The following is a 20,102-nucleotide window of genomic DNA, read 5'->3' as shown; positions in this document are numbered from 1 at the left end:
TATTATTGCATGGGAAAATGGACAGGGAATTTAATACACTGTAGGTAAGGATAGTGACTAATTATTCTTCCACTCTTCTTAATATGGTGAAAGAACTAACAGACTAAAACTACTAAGTTCATACGAAGAATTCCCTAAGAATGAGGTCTATTAAAAGGTGCTGGATTATTCTTTGATCAATTTTTCAAAAACAATCCTACGACACGTGTCTAAGTTATTGTTTTATGAACTGCTTAATCTAAACCACCTGAGTCCTCTACCATCGTATGAAAATGTCTTCCTCAGAAACTTTAACACATAACACTGTTAGATGCTGATTTAACCACCACAACAATTTTAGACTAATTCAGTCCTGACATGCCATTCTAAGAAAATATGGGACAAGTTTATTTTTTCTTATATTTTATAATCATCGTCCTTACCTGTCCATGGGTATCGCCTGCAGACTTGCCAGCCTCAAATTTTAAGGCCAACCCAAAGTCAGCAATGCAAGCTGTCAGGTTGTTTTTCAACAGCACATTTTTACTTTTGATGTCCCTTGCAAATAAAAAGAGTATTCAAATTAAGTTTAGACAAGTTACGTTTTAAATTTTTTATTGAAAGCAGAAAAGAGGGGGAATATGTACACTATGAAAAAATAGTTACTTAAAATTATGAAATGCAGAGAAAGGGAGAAAGAAAAAGCTCAGAGCCCCCATGTAGCCTTTAACACAAGAGCACAGTGACAAACTCCTATTCATAACATGGACAATAAGAAGGAATCCTATCTATAAAGCAGTTATATAAACATTTGCCATGTCAAAAAGATATGTTACCTATGTCACCCACCTACCAATCACAAAACTACTGTTTTCTAAGATAATATTTTAGAGTTCTTACTTGCAAACTCCCATAGAAACTGAAATTTAAACCAAAATGAAGAAATTTTTAAAATATTGCTGAATTGAGGCCTTCTGTTTATTGGTACAGACCTACATTTTAGAATAATCCCTTATTATAGAGGTTCTTATATTCTTCCACCCAGTTATAGAAAAGCATCTTACGGCATGGACAATAGAAACTTTTTACCATAAACATACACTGCTCTAGCTAGATCCTGGTGTTCTGAAAAGGGTAACAGTTTTAAGGCAATAAGATATCCTCTTCTACACACCTGTCTCAACTGGCTCATCCTAGAGATTACTATACCCTAATTAAATACATCTATGCCATGACTAGTGGTTAAATTTACGTACAGATACATAGACCAAGAATGGGATATTGAAAGCAAGAGTAGACACTCCCAAATGCTATAAAAGCCAATCAATCTTAGTTTCAAAAGACTTTCAGGACCTTTTCTTAATAACTCTGGGGATTCTTAAGGATTAATTCCCTATGTGGCCAGGTAGAGCAAGGGAAAATCCAAGAAGAGGCCAATAGACTGCATGTAAGAAAGTGAGAAGAAAGAGTTATTTCTGAGGTAGACGTCATTTAAAGTTTGCAAAATCAGAACTTAAATTAGAGGCTGACTTACAATAATGGCTCCCAGCAACCTAAAACATCACCTGGTGGCACTCAGCTAAGTACCTGTTCCATGAATCAGTTAATGCCTACTTTTCAAACAACCATCTTTAAATTGAACACAAGACGACAAATTGAATCCCACGTTCAAGAAAATTAAATACATGGCAAACTGAATTCCATGTTTAAGACGCAATCATTTTTCCTTTTGCGGGCATGACAAGTGTTGGGTCTAAGAACTATTTCTTCACTGGACAACTGTTTAAGTGATGCCGCCCTCTACCTTGGCTCAGGGTAAAGATAATAAGGTCATTCAAAAAACAAGCAAGGGAGACATTCAAAGTCTCTCCTTCATTACATGCCCTTGGATAATAATCCCTATTTATAATCATCTTTAAAGTATATCACGTTTTGAGGTAAAACAAATGTCTTTTTCCTTTGAGATTGAGAAAATAGAGTTTATTTTCAATCATGCTTTCAGAAATGAGATGAAGTAGATCATTAAACTTTACCAATAATGTTAATATATACATTATCCAAAATACTTCCTGGCCAATCTCAAAGCTAACTTTAAAAAACAAATGAAAACCAACTGTCTTGTAAAGCATGACTGAATAACAAAGGAAAAATTAAAACTTACCCATGGGCTTAAAAGTTTAGTAAATGTATACTCAATTACCTGGGAAAACAATACAAATATAGTCTACCTGTGAGATATGGCAGGTTTGTGGCCATCTTTTAGGCCAGGTATATCCTCATGTAAATATGCCAATCCTCTAGCCATGGTTTCTGCAATATGACATAGTTCATTCCAAGAGACCACATTAGCCTTAAGAAAGTCTGACAGTGAACCCTAAAAAAAGACAGAAAAATAGAAACTTACATTCTTGACAAAGGCCGTATGTATAAGGAGACTTTTCTTTTTACCTATAAGAAGTTGTGGAAGGCAGCATTATCTTTCCTTTCAGGGAAAAATAATATCCAAGAAACAATCTTTCTGGAATGGTTAAAATTTCCTTCCATTTCACATTAATAAACATTTGACCAGAAAGAAATACCAGAGCTTTAAACTTTTGTTACAAGAATAGTCAATTTCCACCAATCCATAAGAGAAGTTTTTTGTTTTAAACACTAGCTGAATATCTAAGGTTCTAGAAAATATTTTAATAGTTAAAATATCCTGACTATAGAGTTCTTACATCGTGGGACTAGCAGAACACAAAATAACAACATAAAACAACAACTAATATATAGAATATTCTTCTAGAGATTATTGTTGTCCTTTAGGTCAAGAATTAACAGAAGTAAAAGAACCACTTACATTTCACAATGATGAAACCAATTACCAAAAACATAATTTCCTACTTCATTAATGGTACTTTCACACTGACTCTAAAAGCAGAAAAAATGAGGAAAACTAGCAATTATGTGTTGGTGATAATTACCCTGCAAGTTAGTGACAGATCAAAGATGAGATAAATTTCCTGACTCTGGTTTTGTCACTAAGCAAGACTGATTAAAACTGAAAAAAATGGTTCATGTAATCAAAATGAATTGTAAATGGTAAGTGAAAATTACTAAGCATTACCTATACTAAAATAAATGTTTGTAAGAGTAATTACAGCACAAGAAATAAGGAACAAAAGGGTGGTTTATATGAGTAGGGTTTTAGGTTGAAAATTTGCCATCTTTGCTCTTTTATTAAAATAAACTACCTTTTAAAACATTTTTATTCAAGAATGATTTTTATTTTCAGGTTAAATATTAATCAACTATAACATGTCTCGAAAAATAACGCTGAGGGATTTATAGCTAACATTAGGTACGCAGGCCAATTCAGACTTTACTAAAGTAAAACGTTAAATAGTTTTACCTTTTCATGAAATGCTGTGATTAGCCAAAGATCCACATCAACACTGGTGCCTCGTTTTTCTGCACCAATGAACTGTAATATGTTCTCATGCTTCATTCCAGGCAAACTGTAGACTTCATATTCATTTTGCCATGACTGTTTGTCCTAGAGTCAAAAAGAAAGAATAGTAAGAACACAAGGAATACGGGTAAATAAACCATGTCTAAGAGATTACTCAAATAAGTTCCAAAGTAAAACAAAACAAAACAAAACAAAAAAGTATTTTAAAAAATTTTTGTTCTGTTTTGTAATAAGAAAAAAGCTCTGACAATAGGTTAACAAATTTATAGGAAATGCCTGCCCTGTCCATTCCCTCAAAACGTACTTTTCTGTGTTTCTAGTTTACAAACACAGAAGTTGATCTGAAATGCTGCATTCTGTATCTTACAATGGCAACACATAAGTTACTGCAAGTATTACATTGTAATTTCATCATGGTGTGAAGCTACTTGTGGTACTATTCAGAATAATCTCCTTGAAAGATGAAATTCAGGCAGAATGACTTCCTCTAAATAGAAAACATCTTCTTTTCAAAAACTAACATAATATCAAACATCCTTCAAAAAATGTTTAGCATACCCTGCAAAGTCAATGAGAAAGCAAGGGGCATACATATGCAATGCAATAATTTAAGACACCATATATTCATTTGTGCCTGCAAGCGATCCATGTCTACTAAGTATCTTCTTATAAAAGATTAGTTTCTTTTCACTACTAAAAGACAGTAATAGTGAGAGGTACCACAGCATAATGGTTAGAAACCCTTAGAAATCCTCTGCATCCAAACTGTTCAAACTTAAATCCTGGCTCTCCCACTAACCTCTAGCAAGTTACATAATCCTTCAGTGTCCTCATTAAGTAGAACAGGCATTGTAGTGTCTGTCTTATAGAATTGTTGTATTATATGTTGCATTTTACGTACATGTGGGCAATATATGTACACATATTAGTGAGCACTCATATATGTAAAACACCCCTACCTGACCCAAGAAAAACATACAATCAAATGTTAGCTACTGTTGTTGCTGTTGTTGGGCTTAAGTTAATATCATCCAAATGCCTTTCTCTCATCCTTATGCTTCCTTACACATGGAAATAATTTCTTCCCTTATCTCACTTATGAATCTTGGCACAATAGAATACACTTTCTCTCTGAAAACTAAACTGTGGTTTATAGCTACCAAAAAAAATGTAATATAGTTCATAAACTCTATGTAATACAGTTCATAGACTGAACAGAGGAGGTAAAAAGCTTAAAATCTAGGTATATTAAGACAAAGAAATTGCTTATATGACAACTTTGGAAAAAGAAAGATCCACTCTCTAAGTGTAGTGGTAGAGCCTGTGACACCAAATCCAACCAAGACATCGGTGCCACGGATATCGTGAGACGCCAGGGTATATAAGAGACGGGGAGGACAGAATCCTCATAAACCTACACCACCAACAGAACAGAACAAAAGAAGAGCTCAAAGGTACATTAGATCAGAGTTTTATGAGAAGTCCGGCCAACCTTTAAAATAAAAACAATTCAACAATAAACCAACTATTTGAAGTCTTGATTGCCTCTGAAAATGCATCAAACAAAAACTGAAATAATTAAACACTCAAAGTAGAATGAAAGTAAGTCAAGTCTGGTAATATACCTCCAAATACCAATTCCAAAACAAAATATACTACTCTTTTGTTTTTCTGTTTGCTTTTTCTGACAATGTAGGGGGATATTAAAATTTAACCACTCAATTAGACTTGTTTATTGGAATCCTTATCTTTATTTAACATTTCTATAGAATTTTCATTGGCAAAAGATCTCCTATGCATTCATTTAATTCCACCACTCCACACAAACATAATGATTGTTATACTAACAATTCAATCTCTCAGATGCAAAGGCAGGCATTAAAAGAGCTAACTGCTTTCCCCAGTATCACAAAGAACCACCTTGGAACGTATGGCTTCTGTTTTGAGACTATTTCTGAGTTATGATGACCTAGCCATAAAACATATATGTAAGATGACAAAACTGCAATAAACATACCTGTATTGGAAATATTTTGACAGCCACATATTCATTAAGCAACTGGGCTTTCCAGACACAACCAAATCTTCCCCTTGCTTTCACTTCTAATAACTGCAGTGGTTTCAAACCTAGTAATGGAGAAGGTGGGGGTGGTCCTGGGTCCTACAGATAAATAATAATAATACTATAAATAAGCAGAATATGATACATATCAACTCTGGAAATGAGAAAAAAAGTGAGTATACTGAAAAGTCAACTGACAGAAACAGTAAACACATATGGATGACATTAACTTCAATTTTGCCATAATTAGATTACTAATTATCTATAGTGATCACAAGGCAGGCAACCTGAATTAAGAGCTTTCATAATAACGTTCAGCATTATTGCTTTATATGTACCACAGGAGAAAAGATCTAAAATCTTTCTGATCCAGTCTCACTAATTTTCCCCACTAAGATTTTCTGTTAACTATGAATACTCCTAAAAATATTTCATTTGTTTCATCCAGTGTGTACTTCGAGGAGGATGATTTGAAAGGTGCCAGAAACAGCAAATTATGACTATGTATCAGCAAAAACCTCTCCTTAAGATCTATTACTTTCTCCAGTGACTGTTTAAATTTTTTCTTCATTAATCTCAGAGATACCCACAAGTCATTCTTAAACACATTGCAGATAGGTATATTAAATACAAAGCACATACAGGAAATATGTAAGTAAATATTTCTTTAACCAAACTGTTTGGTTTATTCTAATTTTAAACATATTAACAATTCATCCCTTTGATCCAAGATAAAAAAATTATCTGTGTTCTGGAACTGACTGGCAAAGAAGTACAAATAAAAATCCAGAAAAGAAGTGGTCATCACAGTAGCTAACAGGATATGGTATATGAAAGAAACGTGCACTGCTATAGTTTTTTAAAAATAGAGCAAACATAATATATAAATGGGAATATAGCATCTACAAATCACAAGGGAATCCTATCAAAGCAGAATGCAACCCTTCATTGAAAGCATTCTCTCAGTTCCCTATCTGCAACTAAAGCAAGACGCAGGAAGCCTTTTGGAAAGCTTCCAGAGAAAAGCAACAGAAGGGTTTGGAGGGCTGCATAATGAGTATTTTGAAGAGGAACTAAAATTTCTGTGGCAAAAGCAACTGATATGATGACACTGGGTGGCACTTCAGACACTTGGAAATGTTATGTGATCCCAGATCAATGCATCTCTCTCTGCCTTTCTTTTTATCTCTTCTTCTAATGCCTCAAAGACAGTTAGTGCTTTCTTTAGGCATCACTCCTCCGCTCACTGGTGCCACTCAGGAGTTTTAAAAGTGTACTGTGTACTAGAAAGAACCTCAGCAACAGAAACATTGCAAGGTGTTATATAGGAAAAACATGCAATTTCTTCTTCTAAATGAGACCATCTTTATAAAACGGCTTTAGAATTCTTATTTAAACAGTAAGATAAAACAGAAGACTTCTTGTGACTCATTTCAAACTCAGACTTTTTTTTTTTTTTGTCTACAAAGTTTCTTGTCCTTTCCACATTCAAAACATGAAAGAACGTTTCTGTTTAGTAGAGTGACGGGTCAAGGAAGTCAGATATAAATCTTATAGGAAGGATAGGCTCTCAAATGTGATTCTCAGTGGAGGGGACACAAGAACCTCTAGAGAATTTTTATTAAAAACTATACCCTCCCTCCCTCATTCTTCAAGTGATCATCTCTGTCTGAGAGATTCTACTGATTGGAGCAGACTGCTTATATGCATGTGGAGAAAGGAGAAAAAAAAGCTTGAAAACTGCTCTTCTAGAGGAAAGGAAACCATTCAGTCCTCAAGGGCGAAGAGTTATTGTGTAACTGCATAAAGACATATTTAAACTAAACAGAAAATGTTTGTAAGGTAGAGAGTTATGTTTCAAACCAGAGGGGATGTCAAAAACTAAAAACTAAAGTATGCAGAAAATGGCTGAAAGCTGAAGAGGAAAAATAACTAGGTAGAGGGAATACAGCACTAAATTCAATATTAAGATTTTTAATAGCTTTTATGTATATTGACTAGTAATGTCTCCATAGTTAATCTACACATTACCCACTCTTTGTTCTAAAGGATACCAACACCACGAATATGATTCAATCTATAAAATAAGATATAGATTTTTTAATCCACAATTAATATGTTAGCAATTCAAACTACGATTTTAGTATAACATTTTAGAAAACATAATTTTCAATATCTAAATTTAGAAAAAAAAGTTCATTATGCATTCTCCAAATGTATATACTTCAAGTTCCCATACATTCCCAAGGCTCTGTTTAACAAGTTTCTAAGCTACCATTATTTCAGAAAGAAATAATCTATCACCCTTTTACCATAATTTATTCAATACTGTATAGTAACAGCCAGAAAAATATTATTGTCAAAATGACTTAAAAGGTAAAAGCTTCAATTAAAAAGAATACTGGTCAATTTTGAAAGGGTGAGAAAAAGGTCTACAAGATCTTCATGGGGTAGAATCTCAAAAACTTTAGTAATGGCATGAGCTTTTCAATGGAATTTTAAATAATATTCTTTAATACTCAAAGGACTGGGTTCAAAAATGAGTAACTGTAGCACAGATTATAAAATCTCTAAGCCTTTTTAAATAAAAAATTACTAGAATGAAACTTTAAATTCATCTCTAAGTTTTACTCATCCTATAATCTAAGAATATTAGAAATGATTTTTAGTTAATTGGCATTATTATAGTAATTTACTCACAAAAAAATCAATACTCGATTCTAAAAATAAAAATGTATACCTTTAAAATATATAAGCCCCTGGGAAGACAAATGTAGACACCAATTTCATAAATGACAAGCAATTTCTGATGTCATCCACAAAATACGGCTTTACCTGGCTACACAGAGAAACCAATGGGGAGCAGAGAGGCAACTATAAGGATTTCAGAATTCCTAAAACCTTCCCTAAATGTCCAGTTCTCTTACAATATCCATGCTATTTTGCAAAACTAAAAAGATATGCATTAGAACATGGTTCTGATTACATTTCATCTTTACTCATTTGTATATGAAAATTATGGTATCAGAAGACATCAGGTTGAGAAGACATACTGAAATGATAACCTGTAAAAAGTAATCCCCTGCCCCCAAACCTCTACCCAATATCATTACTATAACCAACAGTGGAATAAATTATTAGAGGTGGGAAGCTACAAAGTCATCTCTGATCATTTAACTTATTCTGAGTTCTCCATTTGAAGGATGAATTTTAATCTAATTAAACGCTTAAACCTCAGATAGCAATATATCATCAAAAGTTATACTCCTGTAGCTAGTTCATTTACTAAAGATGCCAAAGATGAAGCTATCTAAAAATATCTATTTCACATTTAAATACAATGGGCTGGATTAGAAAATCGACTCCTGTTAAAAATGAACACATGCTGACATTTAAGCTAATGACATATTATAAAAATTAACCAATACAAGGTTTTTGAGACTAATGGAGCCATTAGTGTTAACTTCTAATCAAGTAAAATAGTTTTTTCCACATCCTACCTTAAATAAATATAAATACTGTTAGTCCCTTAAAACTAAAAGCCATTACTAAGTCAAATCAATCATGTTTTAATAATAAAAGCTGGGTGGGGGAGAACCCTTTATGACATAAATGTATAAGTTATAGAGGATGCACAGTAAAGCAGTAACAACAAAAATCTAAGAACAAAATGTTTAGTATGCATCCACAGAAAGTTCCACAACCATAAAACAAACATCAATGCATCTTACCTCTATCATTATATGAAAGGCGTGCTTGTGAAGAAAAAACACAGGCAAAAGAAATTACGATTCATATCCAGAATGAAATGAAAAATGACACATCAGTTACAAAAGTGAAGGAAAGAGAATAGTGGTTTAGTATTTTAAAAGTTGGCAATGATCCAGTGTTTTACATTGTTTAAAGATAGGGAACACTTTCCTTATAAACAGAGGAAAGTAATATCAAAAAGAACCCCTTAGATATGAGAGATAGGTAGTAAACAAATTCTTGACTCCAGTATAATCCCAAGTTAACTGATCCAACGACTTCATGCCTGCAAACAAACTAAACCAAGTCTTAAATAATGATTATTTATTTTTCTAAGAGCCTCTAGAGTCTAAACCATAAAACAAGGAATTTACAAATTGGAATTGCCTTCTGGACACTAGAGGGCAGTATTGCCTTTAGCAAAAACCAGTTAGCAGCCCCAAAAAATTTATATATAGCTAGAATCAGTTTCTCAGACTTTCTGACAGTTGTCTTAAGAACCTCTAGAATTTCCTGAACTGCTTCACTTCCCTTTCATGGAAGACAGAATCATAATGGTGAGACAGAAAAATGTTTCTGGTGGCTATGTGCGTGCACCATAATACACCATGGCAAGAAACTAAGACAGGAAAACAAGATCATCAGAATTAAGTAAAACATAGTGACAGAATATTATCAAACCAAATTGCCCAGCACATCAAGGTGAAGCACTTAAGCAGTGGTAGCCCTGGGAACAAGTAATCACACATCTCACATTCTAAAGACACTCAGACACTGTCAGAGAACACGATTTTCATTTTTCCAGTCATCCCAAAATAGGTTAAGGTCTAAATTTAAAATTAAAAGAAATATCATCACCAGTGGTAGGGAAGCTGAGAATTCCTCCAATGGATGATGGTTATGTTCCCCAGTTTCCAACAGTTCTATAGAGAACAAGAGCACTGACAAAACAGAACTGACAACTCATTTATCTGTACCAGTTGCTTAACTAGTTTTCTTCCTTCTAGATTTCATTCCTGTAATAATGATTCAAGAGTATTTATAATTCATCCAAAAGGCTGAGATAATCCTACTATCAAAACATCTTATCAGTATTCCAGAGTAAAATTAATCCCTTGAAAGAAATACATGCCAACTGAATAACTAGAATATGGTTTCCAAAGGCTCAAGGATCTCTCAGATCTTGTTTAAATACAGGTGTTTTCAGAGATAAAGATGCCACCATACTAGCACTGTGCAAGTAGGTGCTATCCATACATCTTACCAAAAAGTATTTCTCTGCTCAATACATTTCCCAAGAAATGAACATTAGGGTAAGCTATAAAATAACCCAAACTGACACCAAGAACAAGCCTCAAAATATCAACTATGCAACAAAATATGAAGGGTAAAAACAGAATTTTAAAAAACATTCACTTAAGTACACAAATAAATACAAAATAACCACATATATGTTTGCTTAATACACTTCTCAATAAATGAGGATTAGAATAAACAGAGAGACACCAGCAACAGTCCTGAATGTATAAACTACATGACAAAATAAGAGGGGTAAAGCAAAATTTTTTTAAATGGTCAGGCGTGATAGCTCATACCTATAACCTCAGCATTTTGGGAGGCCAAGGCAGGAGGATCTTTGAACTCAGGAGTTCGAGACCAGTCTAGGCAATATAGAGAGATCCCTTCTCTACAAAAACTTTTTTAAAAATGAGCTGAGCATGGCTGCACATGCCTGTGGTCCCAGCTCCTCGGATGTCTGAGGAGGGAAGACATCCTGAGCCTGGGAGGCTGAGGCTGCAGTGGGCTGAAAACATGCCACTACATTCCAGCCTGGGTGACAGAGCGATATCTCCTCTCCAAAAATAAAAATAAAGTAAAATAAAATGCACTGAAATATACAACTAAGCAAAAAGCAAACAAAGTCTTTGGATTCACAACATAGAAAATGTAGCTTGATATTACATACTATCACTGTAGGTAATGGCGAAAATCGAATCTGCATGTTAATATCAAGCTATTAGGTTTGTAGTTTACTTGTTGCTTACCCCTGAGGTGGGGGGGGGGGGGGAACCTGCCAAATATCAGAAAAGAATGAAGAATAGTTTATTCATTCATTCATTCATTCATCCACAAATTTTACTGAGTAACTAGTCTGTGCCAGGCACTGACTAGCCAGGCTCTCATGAAGCTTGCAGTAGTGCAGGGCAGGCCTAACCAACAATTCACACTAATAAAAAGGAATTCAGTACCTTCAACATCTGTGAAGAGAAACCTGACTTATAATGACAGGTAAAGTGTGAGAAGATTTCCCTGTGGAGAAGACCCTTGAGAAATGGAGTAAGTACTAGGGGGAAGCAGCTAAGGTGAAAAACAGAGTTGAGACATCTTAGTTTCCTGGCTTATGCAACCAAATGGACAGTGGTTCCATTTACTGAGAACCAGGTTTGTGAGAGACAATCATTACCCGTGAATGGTAAGTGCCTGGAGACATATAAATGGAGATATTTAGCAAACAGATACACAGATCTGGAATACCAAAAAAAAATCTTTCTAGAAAATAGATTTTTTAAACATGTATATGATATGTACTGTAAGTTTTCTTTTACTTACTAGTCAAACCATTCCAAAAAATACCTGTATCTCTGTATCCAGAGAGAGAGAGACTGATTTTTTTCTGGGGGTGGAGATACCTCACTCAACAACTTTTTAGGACTACCAAGACGAATGAAGGTCCTCCTACCCAACTATGTGAAAACTGACAAATTCTGAATTTGTTTCCTCTTAATATCAACTAATTATTTTACATTCTAAGAAATTTTACCATTTTAAATTTTAAAAAGAGTATCCTGCCAAGCAGAATACAAACAGAATTTATAAATAATACAGTATATGCGAGGACGATGTTTCTGAACTAAGGAAAGCAAGACATACATTAAGAGATTCAACAATATTGACATGTCAATTGCACAGCAATGATTCCATCCAATTAGGTCATCAAAATTCCTCTGTGATTAACTCCTACTTCCTACAGTTTCTCTCATCCTACTCCTCTTGAAAGGAAAGCAAAGAAAGGCCAAGACAGGTGAAATGAAGATTCTGGATATGTTCCCTAAGAAGCAGAGCACCCCAAGGTAGCCAGCACTGGAGTTAAAAGTCTGAAAGAAACGCAGGCATGCCCATTTTCCTTTCAGGGTTGCTGCTTAAAAGAATCAGGTTTATGACTGGCTACAGAAGTTTATTTTGATTTATTTTCATATCTGTATTCTGCAAGTGTAGCTGAAAAAAACAGAAAGGAGATCATGTTACACATGAATAAATTGTGAGATGGTAAAATGGTCGTTTACCTACAAGGCCACATATAGTCACTATGAAAACTATTTTAAACAATTTTAAATGTAGTTTATATACTCTGATCTCTTTATCCTACTTTGTTTTTTTTTTTCTTTTTGAAACAGAGTCTCGCTCTGTCACCCAGGCTGGAATGCAGTGGCACGGTCTCGGCTCACTGCAAGCTCCGCCTCCCAGGTTCAAGCGATTTCCCGCCTCAGTCTCCCAAGTAGCTGGGATTACAGGTGTGAACCACCATGCCTGGCTAATTTTTGTATTTTTAGTAGAGATGGGGTTTCCCCATGTTGATTTCCCATGTTGGCAAGGCTGGTCTAAAACTCCTGACCTCACTTGATCCGCCCATCTCGGCCTGCTAAAGTGCTGGGATTACAGGTGTGAGCCACCACACCCAGCCCCTGCTTTGGTTTTTTTTAATGGACTCCACTCAATTATTTATTAAGCCATTCAATCAATGGGCAATAATCCTTGGATATAAATGCCCAGGCTTTGCCACCCACTAGGGTGACTCTAAGCCAAGTCACTTCATCTATGAGTGCCTCAATTTTCTTATCTATAAAACGGACTTCAAAACTACAATGAGATACCATCTCACACCAGTCAGAATGGCTGATTATTAAAAAGTCAAGAAACAACAGGTGCTGGCGAGGCTGTGGAGAAATAGGAACGCTTTTACACTGTTGGTGGGAATGTAAATTAGTTCAACCATAGTGGAAGACAGAGTGGTGATTCCTCAAGATCTAGAACCAGAAATACCACTTGACCCAGCAATCCCATTACTGGGTATATACCCAAAGGAATATATATTATTCTATTATAAAGACACGTGCACACGTATGTTTACTGCAGCACTATTCACAACAGCAAAGACATGGAACCAACCCAAATGCCCATCAATGACAGACCGGATAAAGAAAATGTGGTTCATATATACACATGGAATACTATGCAGCCATAAAAAGGAATGAGATCATGTCTTCTGCAGGGACATGGATGAAGCTGGAAGCCATAATCCTCAGCAAGCTAACCCAGGAACAGAAACCCAAACACCACATGTTCTCACTCATAAGTGGGAGCAGAACAATGAGAACACATGGACACAGGGAGGGGAACAACATACACTGGGGCCTGTCAAGGGGCAGCGGAACAAGGGAAGGGGAGCATCAGGACAAATAACTAATGCATGTGGGGCTTAAAACCTAGTTGCCGGGTTGATGGGTGCAGCATACCACCGTGGCATGCACATACCTACGTAACAAACCTGCATGTTCTGTACGTGTATCCCAGAATTTAAAGTTAAAAAAAAAAAAACAAACCTAAAATAAAATGGACTTGATAAATAGGACAGAATCCCCATGGTACTAACAAATTAAATGAGTTAATATGTGTCATGTGATCTGTATAGTGCCTGACATAATAAAATGAATCTTCTATTGCACTAAGTTAATTTCAAAGTATTAACATATATCAACAATAATTTCAGTAAAAACGATTCTGTTTGAGTTCAATTTTGAAGTCGTTACTCTAATACCAATAACAGTGAATACTTACTGAGCACTTAGCATTAGCTAGGCACCCACATGTGGCTCCTCTCCCAATCAGTACAGATCTGGAATCAGACATTTTTCCTCCCTTCCTCCAGTCTTTGCCTAAAATTGTTGAAGCAACTCACTTCTTATACTATTTACCCTCCATTTCCAGGCTACAATCAAACAATCATCCTGTGTTACTTCACCTACATATTAACTATAGGCCCCAGAAGGGGAAACAAGTACTGTCTTCGTGCCACTTTTACCATATACACAGCATGGTGCCTGGCACACCACAGGCAATCAAACATTGGGTGAGCAGTTAAGCAAAAACGAAAACCCTGAACAATTTCTAGTTCATCTGCTACAAGCAGCTTTAGCTAACAATGGGACGTTTTTCACGTCTATTATCTTAATTAAATATATATATATTTGACAGCAATGAAGTAACTAGGAATGAAAGAACAAGGTCTAGGATGAGGTCCAGGAAATGAAGAACACAGGAAAAAAACAAACACACTTCCTCCTAAATACACATCTCCTTGCCAGAGGAGGAGGATAAATTACATAGTCTGGTCCATATGCACCAATCCATTTGTAAATTGACAGACGAGACCCTGTACAAGCCAAAGAAAACCTGAATTCAAGATTTCAAAATTTAAACAGAAGTCACTTTTAGAAATAAGGTGCATTAATTAATTTTAATGTGCAACTTTACCTTATTTTAAGTTATTGATAAAGGTTTAAAATTTTTTACCTTCTCCCCTTCCTCCCTTTTTGCTTTTGGACATAGAATTTTAGACAATCTCCAACTGGCCTTGTTTGAGCATTTGTAAGTGGAATAAATTATATATGCCTGATGAGAGTAATTTCTTTTGTCAAGCTGCATGTCAAGATAACTTACGACACTTCTCCCCACAATTAAAAGTATATATTAAAGTAAGCTGTAATTTAGGTTACCAATACAAAAATGATCACACACCAAGGCAGGACACAGAACAACATCTACAGTAGCCCTACACTATTTCTCAGACATACACATACACACACCCACACACATACGAAAGAATGTTCATGCATAAGACAATAGCATTATGTCATATTTTAAACATACTAAAAAAAAAGTTGCAAATATTTGTGAGATATGAGTTCTATCTCTTAGAAACTTAATACAAACTTTAAGCTTAAAAAAACACACTGTACACCTTAAATATATACCATTTTTACCAAAAAATCAAATTTTGGTATTTCATAAGCATATAATAAAACTCCACTACATTTCACTTAAAAACACAAAATTTAATAAACCAAAAGATTAATAATATCAATCTGAAAAGCTGTCCTCCATATACTGTTAAATTAAAAGAAGCCAGTTGTGGAATAGTTTATAGTTTATAAAAAAGAAAACATATATACTCAAAAATATAAGGTTAGAGAAAGGTACCAAGGTATACACACCAATCTGTTAAAAATGATTACTTCAGAAAAGTGACAGAAAAAGGGAAGAGCAGAAAATGATTCTATTTTTTCATACTTCTTTCTGTACAGTTTGTCTTGATACCACAAACATGTATTTATAACTAATTTTTTAATTAGAAGAGAATTTTAAATGAGAGAAAAAGCAGAAGGGAGATGTGTTCATAAACTCCGATCAGTAGTCAACCTATTTCAAGACGTGTTTCTATGAATGTAATATTTATTTTGTAAGTATAACTTGTTATTAGCATATTAAATACTAAATAAATTTAGTAAATTTCTCCTGCACCCCCCCGCAATAAGGAAGCAGCATACTCTCCTAAATTAACTTGGCAGAAAAATGTTTTCCTACCCTTTCAGATTCTTATTAATTTTAAATACATAAACTCATGTTCAAGAAGAAAATCCTACAAAGCATTTTCACAGATGGCTTGGTTTCTCAGTGGATAGTAATCTGACATAGCATGAAATGACAACCTATTATTACTTTAATGTTAAGGTCAAAAGGATTATTTTGTATGCCTAAATTAGGTATCCCAAAGCTTTAGTCTTTATCAGACCCACACCTAGACAAACTATCATAAAGTAAGGATTGAACAGGCTGATGTTATTTAAGAAAGAATTAATTTTCAATACTGAAGCACTACTTATATAGCCTTTAAAAGTAAACAAGAAGCTAACATCGTGCCTTGTTAAAGGCAGGTCATTTCTAACCATTAAAATTCTTTTTCTTATCAAGTGGTATTTTATCAGCACAAATATAGATCTTATAAGCAGGAAACAAGCTCACGTACGGTTATGAAAGCGGCGCCATTTTACTGAAACTGCATTAGCTCTAACCACAATAAGACTTTTTAATAATAGAGTCTATCAATTCCCTCATATTCATGACTCACTGTCACTAGAAAAACCAGTTTGCATTCAGTTTACTCAATGCATATTATAAAAGCATCTTCCTATAAGTGGGAAGATAGTTTCAGCACAGGCAAAAGAAAAGTGACCTGGGTAATGAAAACAGATAGGATGCTTTGTCTGTGATTACAGAAAGAACTAAATAATGTCATTCTCTTATAAATGCCTGAAATACTTCAACTTATTTTACAGCCCCCGGCAAAATCATGGCCTCAAGATTTCTCTCAAGGCAAAGCCCTAAAGCACCTGAATGTTTATTAAAGGAATCCCTGGACATACTACATTATTATCTCAGTATAATTCCAAATGCAACAAACTCAATTCAGCAATTCAGCACTTACTGAATGATTATTACATACAAATACTGTGTAACACACAGCAGTAATTACAATATATACCTCATCTTCAAGAGTCTTACAATCTACTGGGAGAACAAAACACATTATCAGCCCTTCTCAACTGGGGTTATTTATCTGAATGACAAATGAAAGAAGGACCCAAGCACTATTTTCTCAAATCTTTCAAGGATGGATTACAACTAATACAATGCTAGATGCATATGACAGATGTCTTGGGGTGTAATGGTAAGAAAGTACCAAAAGACAAAGAGAGTGTGGAAGACCACATGTCATGCTCCAAACTTGGTATTCTTTGCTGTGGCTCACTGAGAGTCCACACATATTTTAAGCACATAAGTAACATAATCAAACATGTAAAATGCTATTTTGGCAATAGTACAGATGAAGGGAGAGAAATGGAAGCAAGAAACCCAACTATGAGATTATAGAAATAATCTTAGCCTTAGGAGTAATAATGTCCTGAACTACAATAGGATCAATCAGGATGAAAAGGCAAATGAACAGGATTTGGTAAATGACAGAGGCAAGAATAGTTGTCTCCAAGACTTTCATCCAGGATGAACAAGAATAAAGTGATACCATGCAACTATGATAGAAATATAGGACTTAGAAAAAAAAAAAAAAACAACCAGCAAACTGCTTTTCTCTATGCCTTCAACTGTGCTAAATTTATTCCAGAATTTGTATTTTTATTGGTTATTAGGAACCATAATGAAAGACCAGATTTTAAAGTACTTAAACCCCTACACCACTTCTTCAGGATAAAATACTAACACAACCAGGAAAAAGTCTAAACAATTTAATGTCATAGAGATAAAGAATCCCTCACCTAACTGCCAGAATCAGCTTACTAGTAATGAGAACAATGTCTTACAACAGACCAGTTCATTTACAAACCATCCTTTAGCCAAAGCTTTGAGGAAAAGACTCCCTAAGAAAAAGAATGGCAAATGTTATGGCACTGTCTAAAAGCACTTAAACAATCCAGAGGAAGAATGTTCCAAAACTCTATGGCAAGACTGTAAGATCTTTTCCTGACTGGTATGGAATTAAAGTTGAAATATGGGGACATGAATATGGGGTGAAATACAGAAGTCACCTTAAGACTTCGAATCTCTCTCTCCTACTTTTCCTACCCTTCGAAAAAGTCTTAATAGGAATTGGCAGTATCAACTCGAGCACAGAAATTTTTATCTACAATCCAATCACATGTTTATAAACTCTATTCTAAAAACGGTCATCAACCCTATTCCAAAATGTACTTTAGAATTTTTGGAAATTTTTAATGGAAAACACATGAATATGCCCTTCTATATATCTATGACTTCTTTACTTCTCTTTTTGTCCTATGTGAGACAATGTTAATATAAGATGATGTTATTCCTCATTTTAGTAGTCATACAAACTATTCAATATCCAAAAGTAGGAAAATAAATTAGCCTACAGGATGATTTTGAGATAGCAGAAAAGTTGACTGAATTATATGAAACAAAAGGCATTTGCTTTCTGAAAAAAGCAGCAGAACAGCCTAAGTAATAAGAACAAAGCTTTGGTGACAAAGAGTCCTTGGGTCAGATTTTTCTATCTATAAAATGGATATTTTACTACATAAACAAGTCTGTGAGATAAAAGTAAATTAGTGTTTTCCATACCCGGCTGGTCACCAGAATCACCTGGGAAGCTTATTAAAAACATACCATCCCATGCCCCATTCCATACTTTCAGGAGTGTGGTCCCAAAATTTGTATTTTTTAACAAACTCCAAAGATGGTATCAGTCTTACAACTTGGAAATCACTGAAAAAAAAAATTTTATGCTTTTTATATGTTCCTATATAATTTACATCTTTATGTATAATGTAACTTAACAGCGCCCTAGTACACTCTAAAATGTTCAATAAATGCTTTATGTAATTATTATTGTGAAATAGGAGATAAAACTAAGCCTTTTGTAACATCATGGCCACGAAGTGGTCTTGCAGAACAGTTCGCATAAACCTCTCAGCAAAAACAAGACTTGAAGCACGAAACCATACTGCTTCAGAGACTGCGAGAGATGACAAAAGTGAAGTTTCACACTGATGACAACGCCCCTTTTCCACAACATAGTTTATGACAGAAGGAAAGCATAAAGTCAGGCCTGTCTTGTATTTTTCATACCAAAGCTTGATCACACAAGGTCACTCTATCACAAAATCTTTACATTTCTTCCTTATTTTTCAGAAATTCATACAAATTCATATAAACTCATGACAGAGCATGTAAGTACTAAATAAATGTGTACAGTAACTTTAACCATAACAAACAGCTAAAACCCACAGAGATGTACGAATACTCACAGGAAATCCCTGGTTCTTATTTATGAATAACATCAATCCTTTTTAAAAGCCCAAACCCTTAAATTATTTAGTATTTCTTAAAAACTGACCACATACATAGGATATAAAGCCCTTTAAGAAAAGCCTTAAGCACATTTTTGCAACAATACTGTATACAGATCAGTGTTATCTATAAGATTACATTTTAAAACTCCTTCTATAAAAACCATAACAAATTTATTTATAAATGTGGTTTCCAGCTTGTTTCTATCATATCACAGATCTGGTAAATTCAGGAAACTATTATAATAATGAATAATCTCTCTTCTAAATTTTGATACTAAAACAAATTTTTTTAGAAGTTATCACTGACAGAAGGTAAGAGTGTATCCTATGGTCATTTGGAGTAGACTACATAGACTATGTACTAAAACTTTTTATTTTAAAACACTTTTAGGAAATGATTCTTAATGAACACAAACTTAGTTACTAATGTTTAAAAGTTAAAATACTCAAGGTGTACAAAATAATGTTTACCTAATTACCAAACACGGTATTTTACCTTTGGGTTTATTTCTCTATATACACATCTTACAAAGATTATGGGAATCCATGATCTAATGCTAACAGAGTGCTGCAAGCACTGAGAAATAAGTGTGTTACATAAACAAAGCTTAGAGGGAAGGAGTTGTTTTGGTCACTAAATTATAGTACTTTACCATTTTCTTTTATCAAGTTTTAACCATTAATCCTTCTGGTATTAAAGAAGCAAAGTTACACCAAGAGATCCAGAAGGCTGAGGTAATGTGATCTTAAGAGTTGAAAGAAACACAGTAACTACTAGAATTCAGAGATGTCTCAAGCAAGTAAAACCGAAAGTTATCAGCTTTCATAGGCCTGTAGAATCCTAACTACTTCC

The 20,102-nt window shown here is 34.4% G+C and overlaps 1 protein-coding gene across 2 annotated transcripts in view; it reads right to left on the bottom strand.

The window, feature by feature from the left end:
* Positions 1–20,102, bottom strand: part of ACVR2A (activin A receptor type 2A) — an 86,919-nt gene that overhangs the window by 10,061 nt on the left and 56,756 nt on the right. For both annotated transcript variants that reach the window (XM_077956938.1, XM_077956939.1), the window contains 4 exons: positions 5,451–5,594; positions 3,374–3,517; positions 2,208–2,353; positions 423–537 (listed from right to left, as the gene is read on the bottom strand). In XM_077956938.1, the coding sequence (XP_077813064.1) occupies positions 423–537; positions 2,208–2,353; positions 3,374–3,517; positions 5,451–5,594 (549 nt within the window). The remainder of the gene's footprint in view (positions 1–422; positions 538–2,207; positions 2,354–3,373; positions 3,518–5,450; positions 5,595–20,102) is intronic.

Source organism: Macaca mulatta, chromosome 12 (assembly GCF_049350105.2).
Source record: "Macaca mulatta isolate MMU2019108-1 chromosome 12, T2T-MMU8v2.0, whole genome shotgun sequence".
NCBI lineage: Eukaryota > Metazoa > Chordata > Mammalia > Primates > Cercopithecidae > Macaca > Macaca mulatta.
This window is presented reverse-complemented; position numbering and strand designations above follow the sequence as displayed.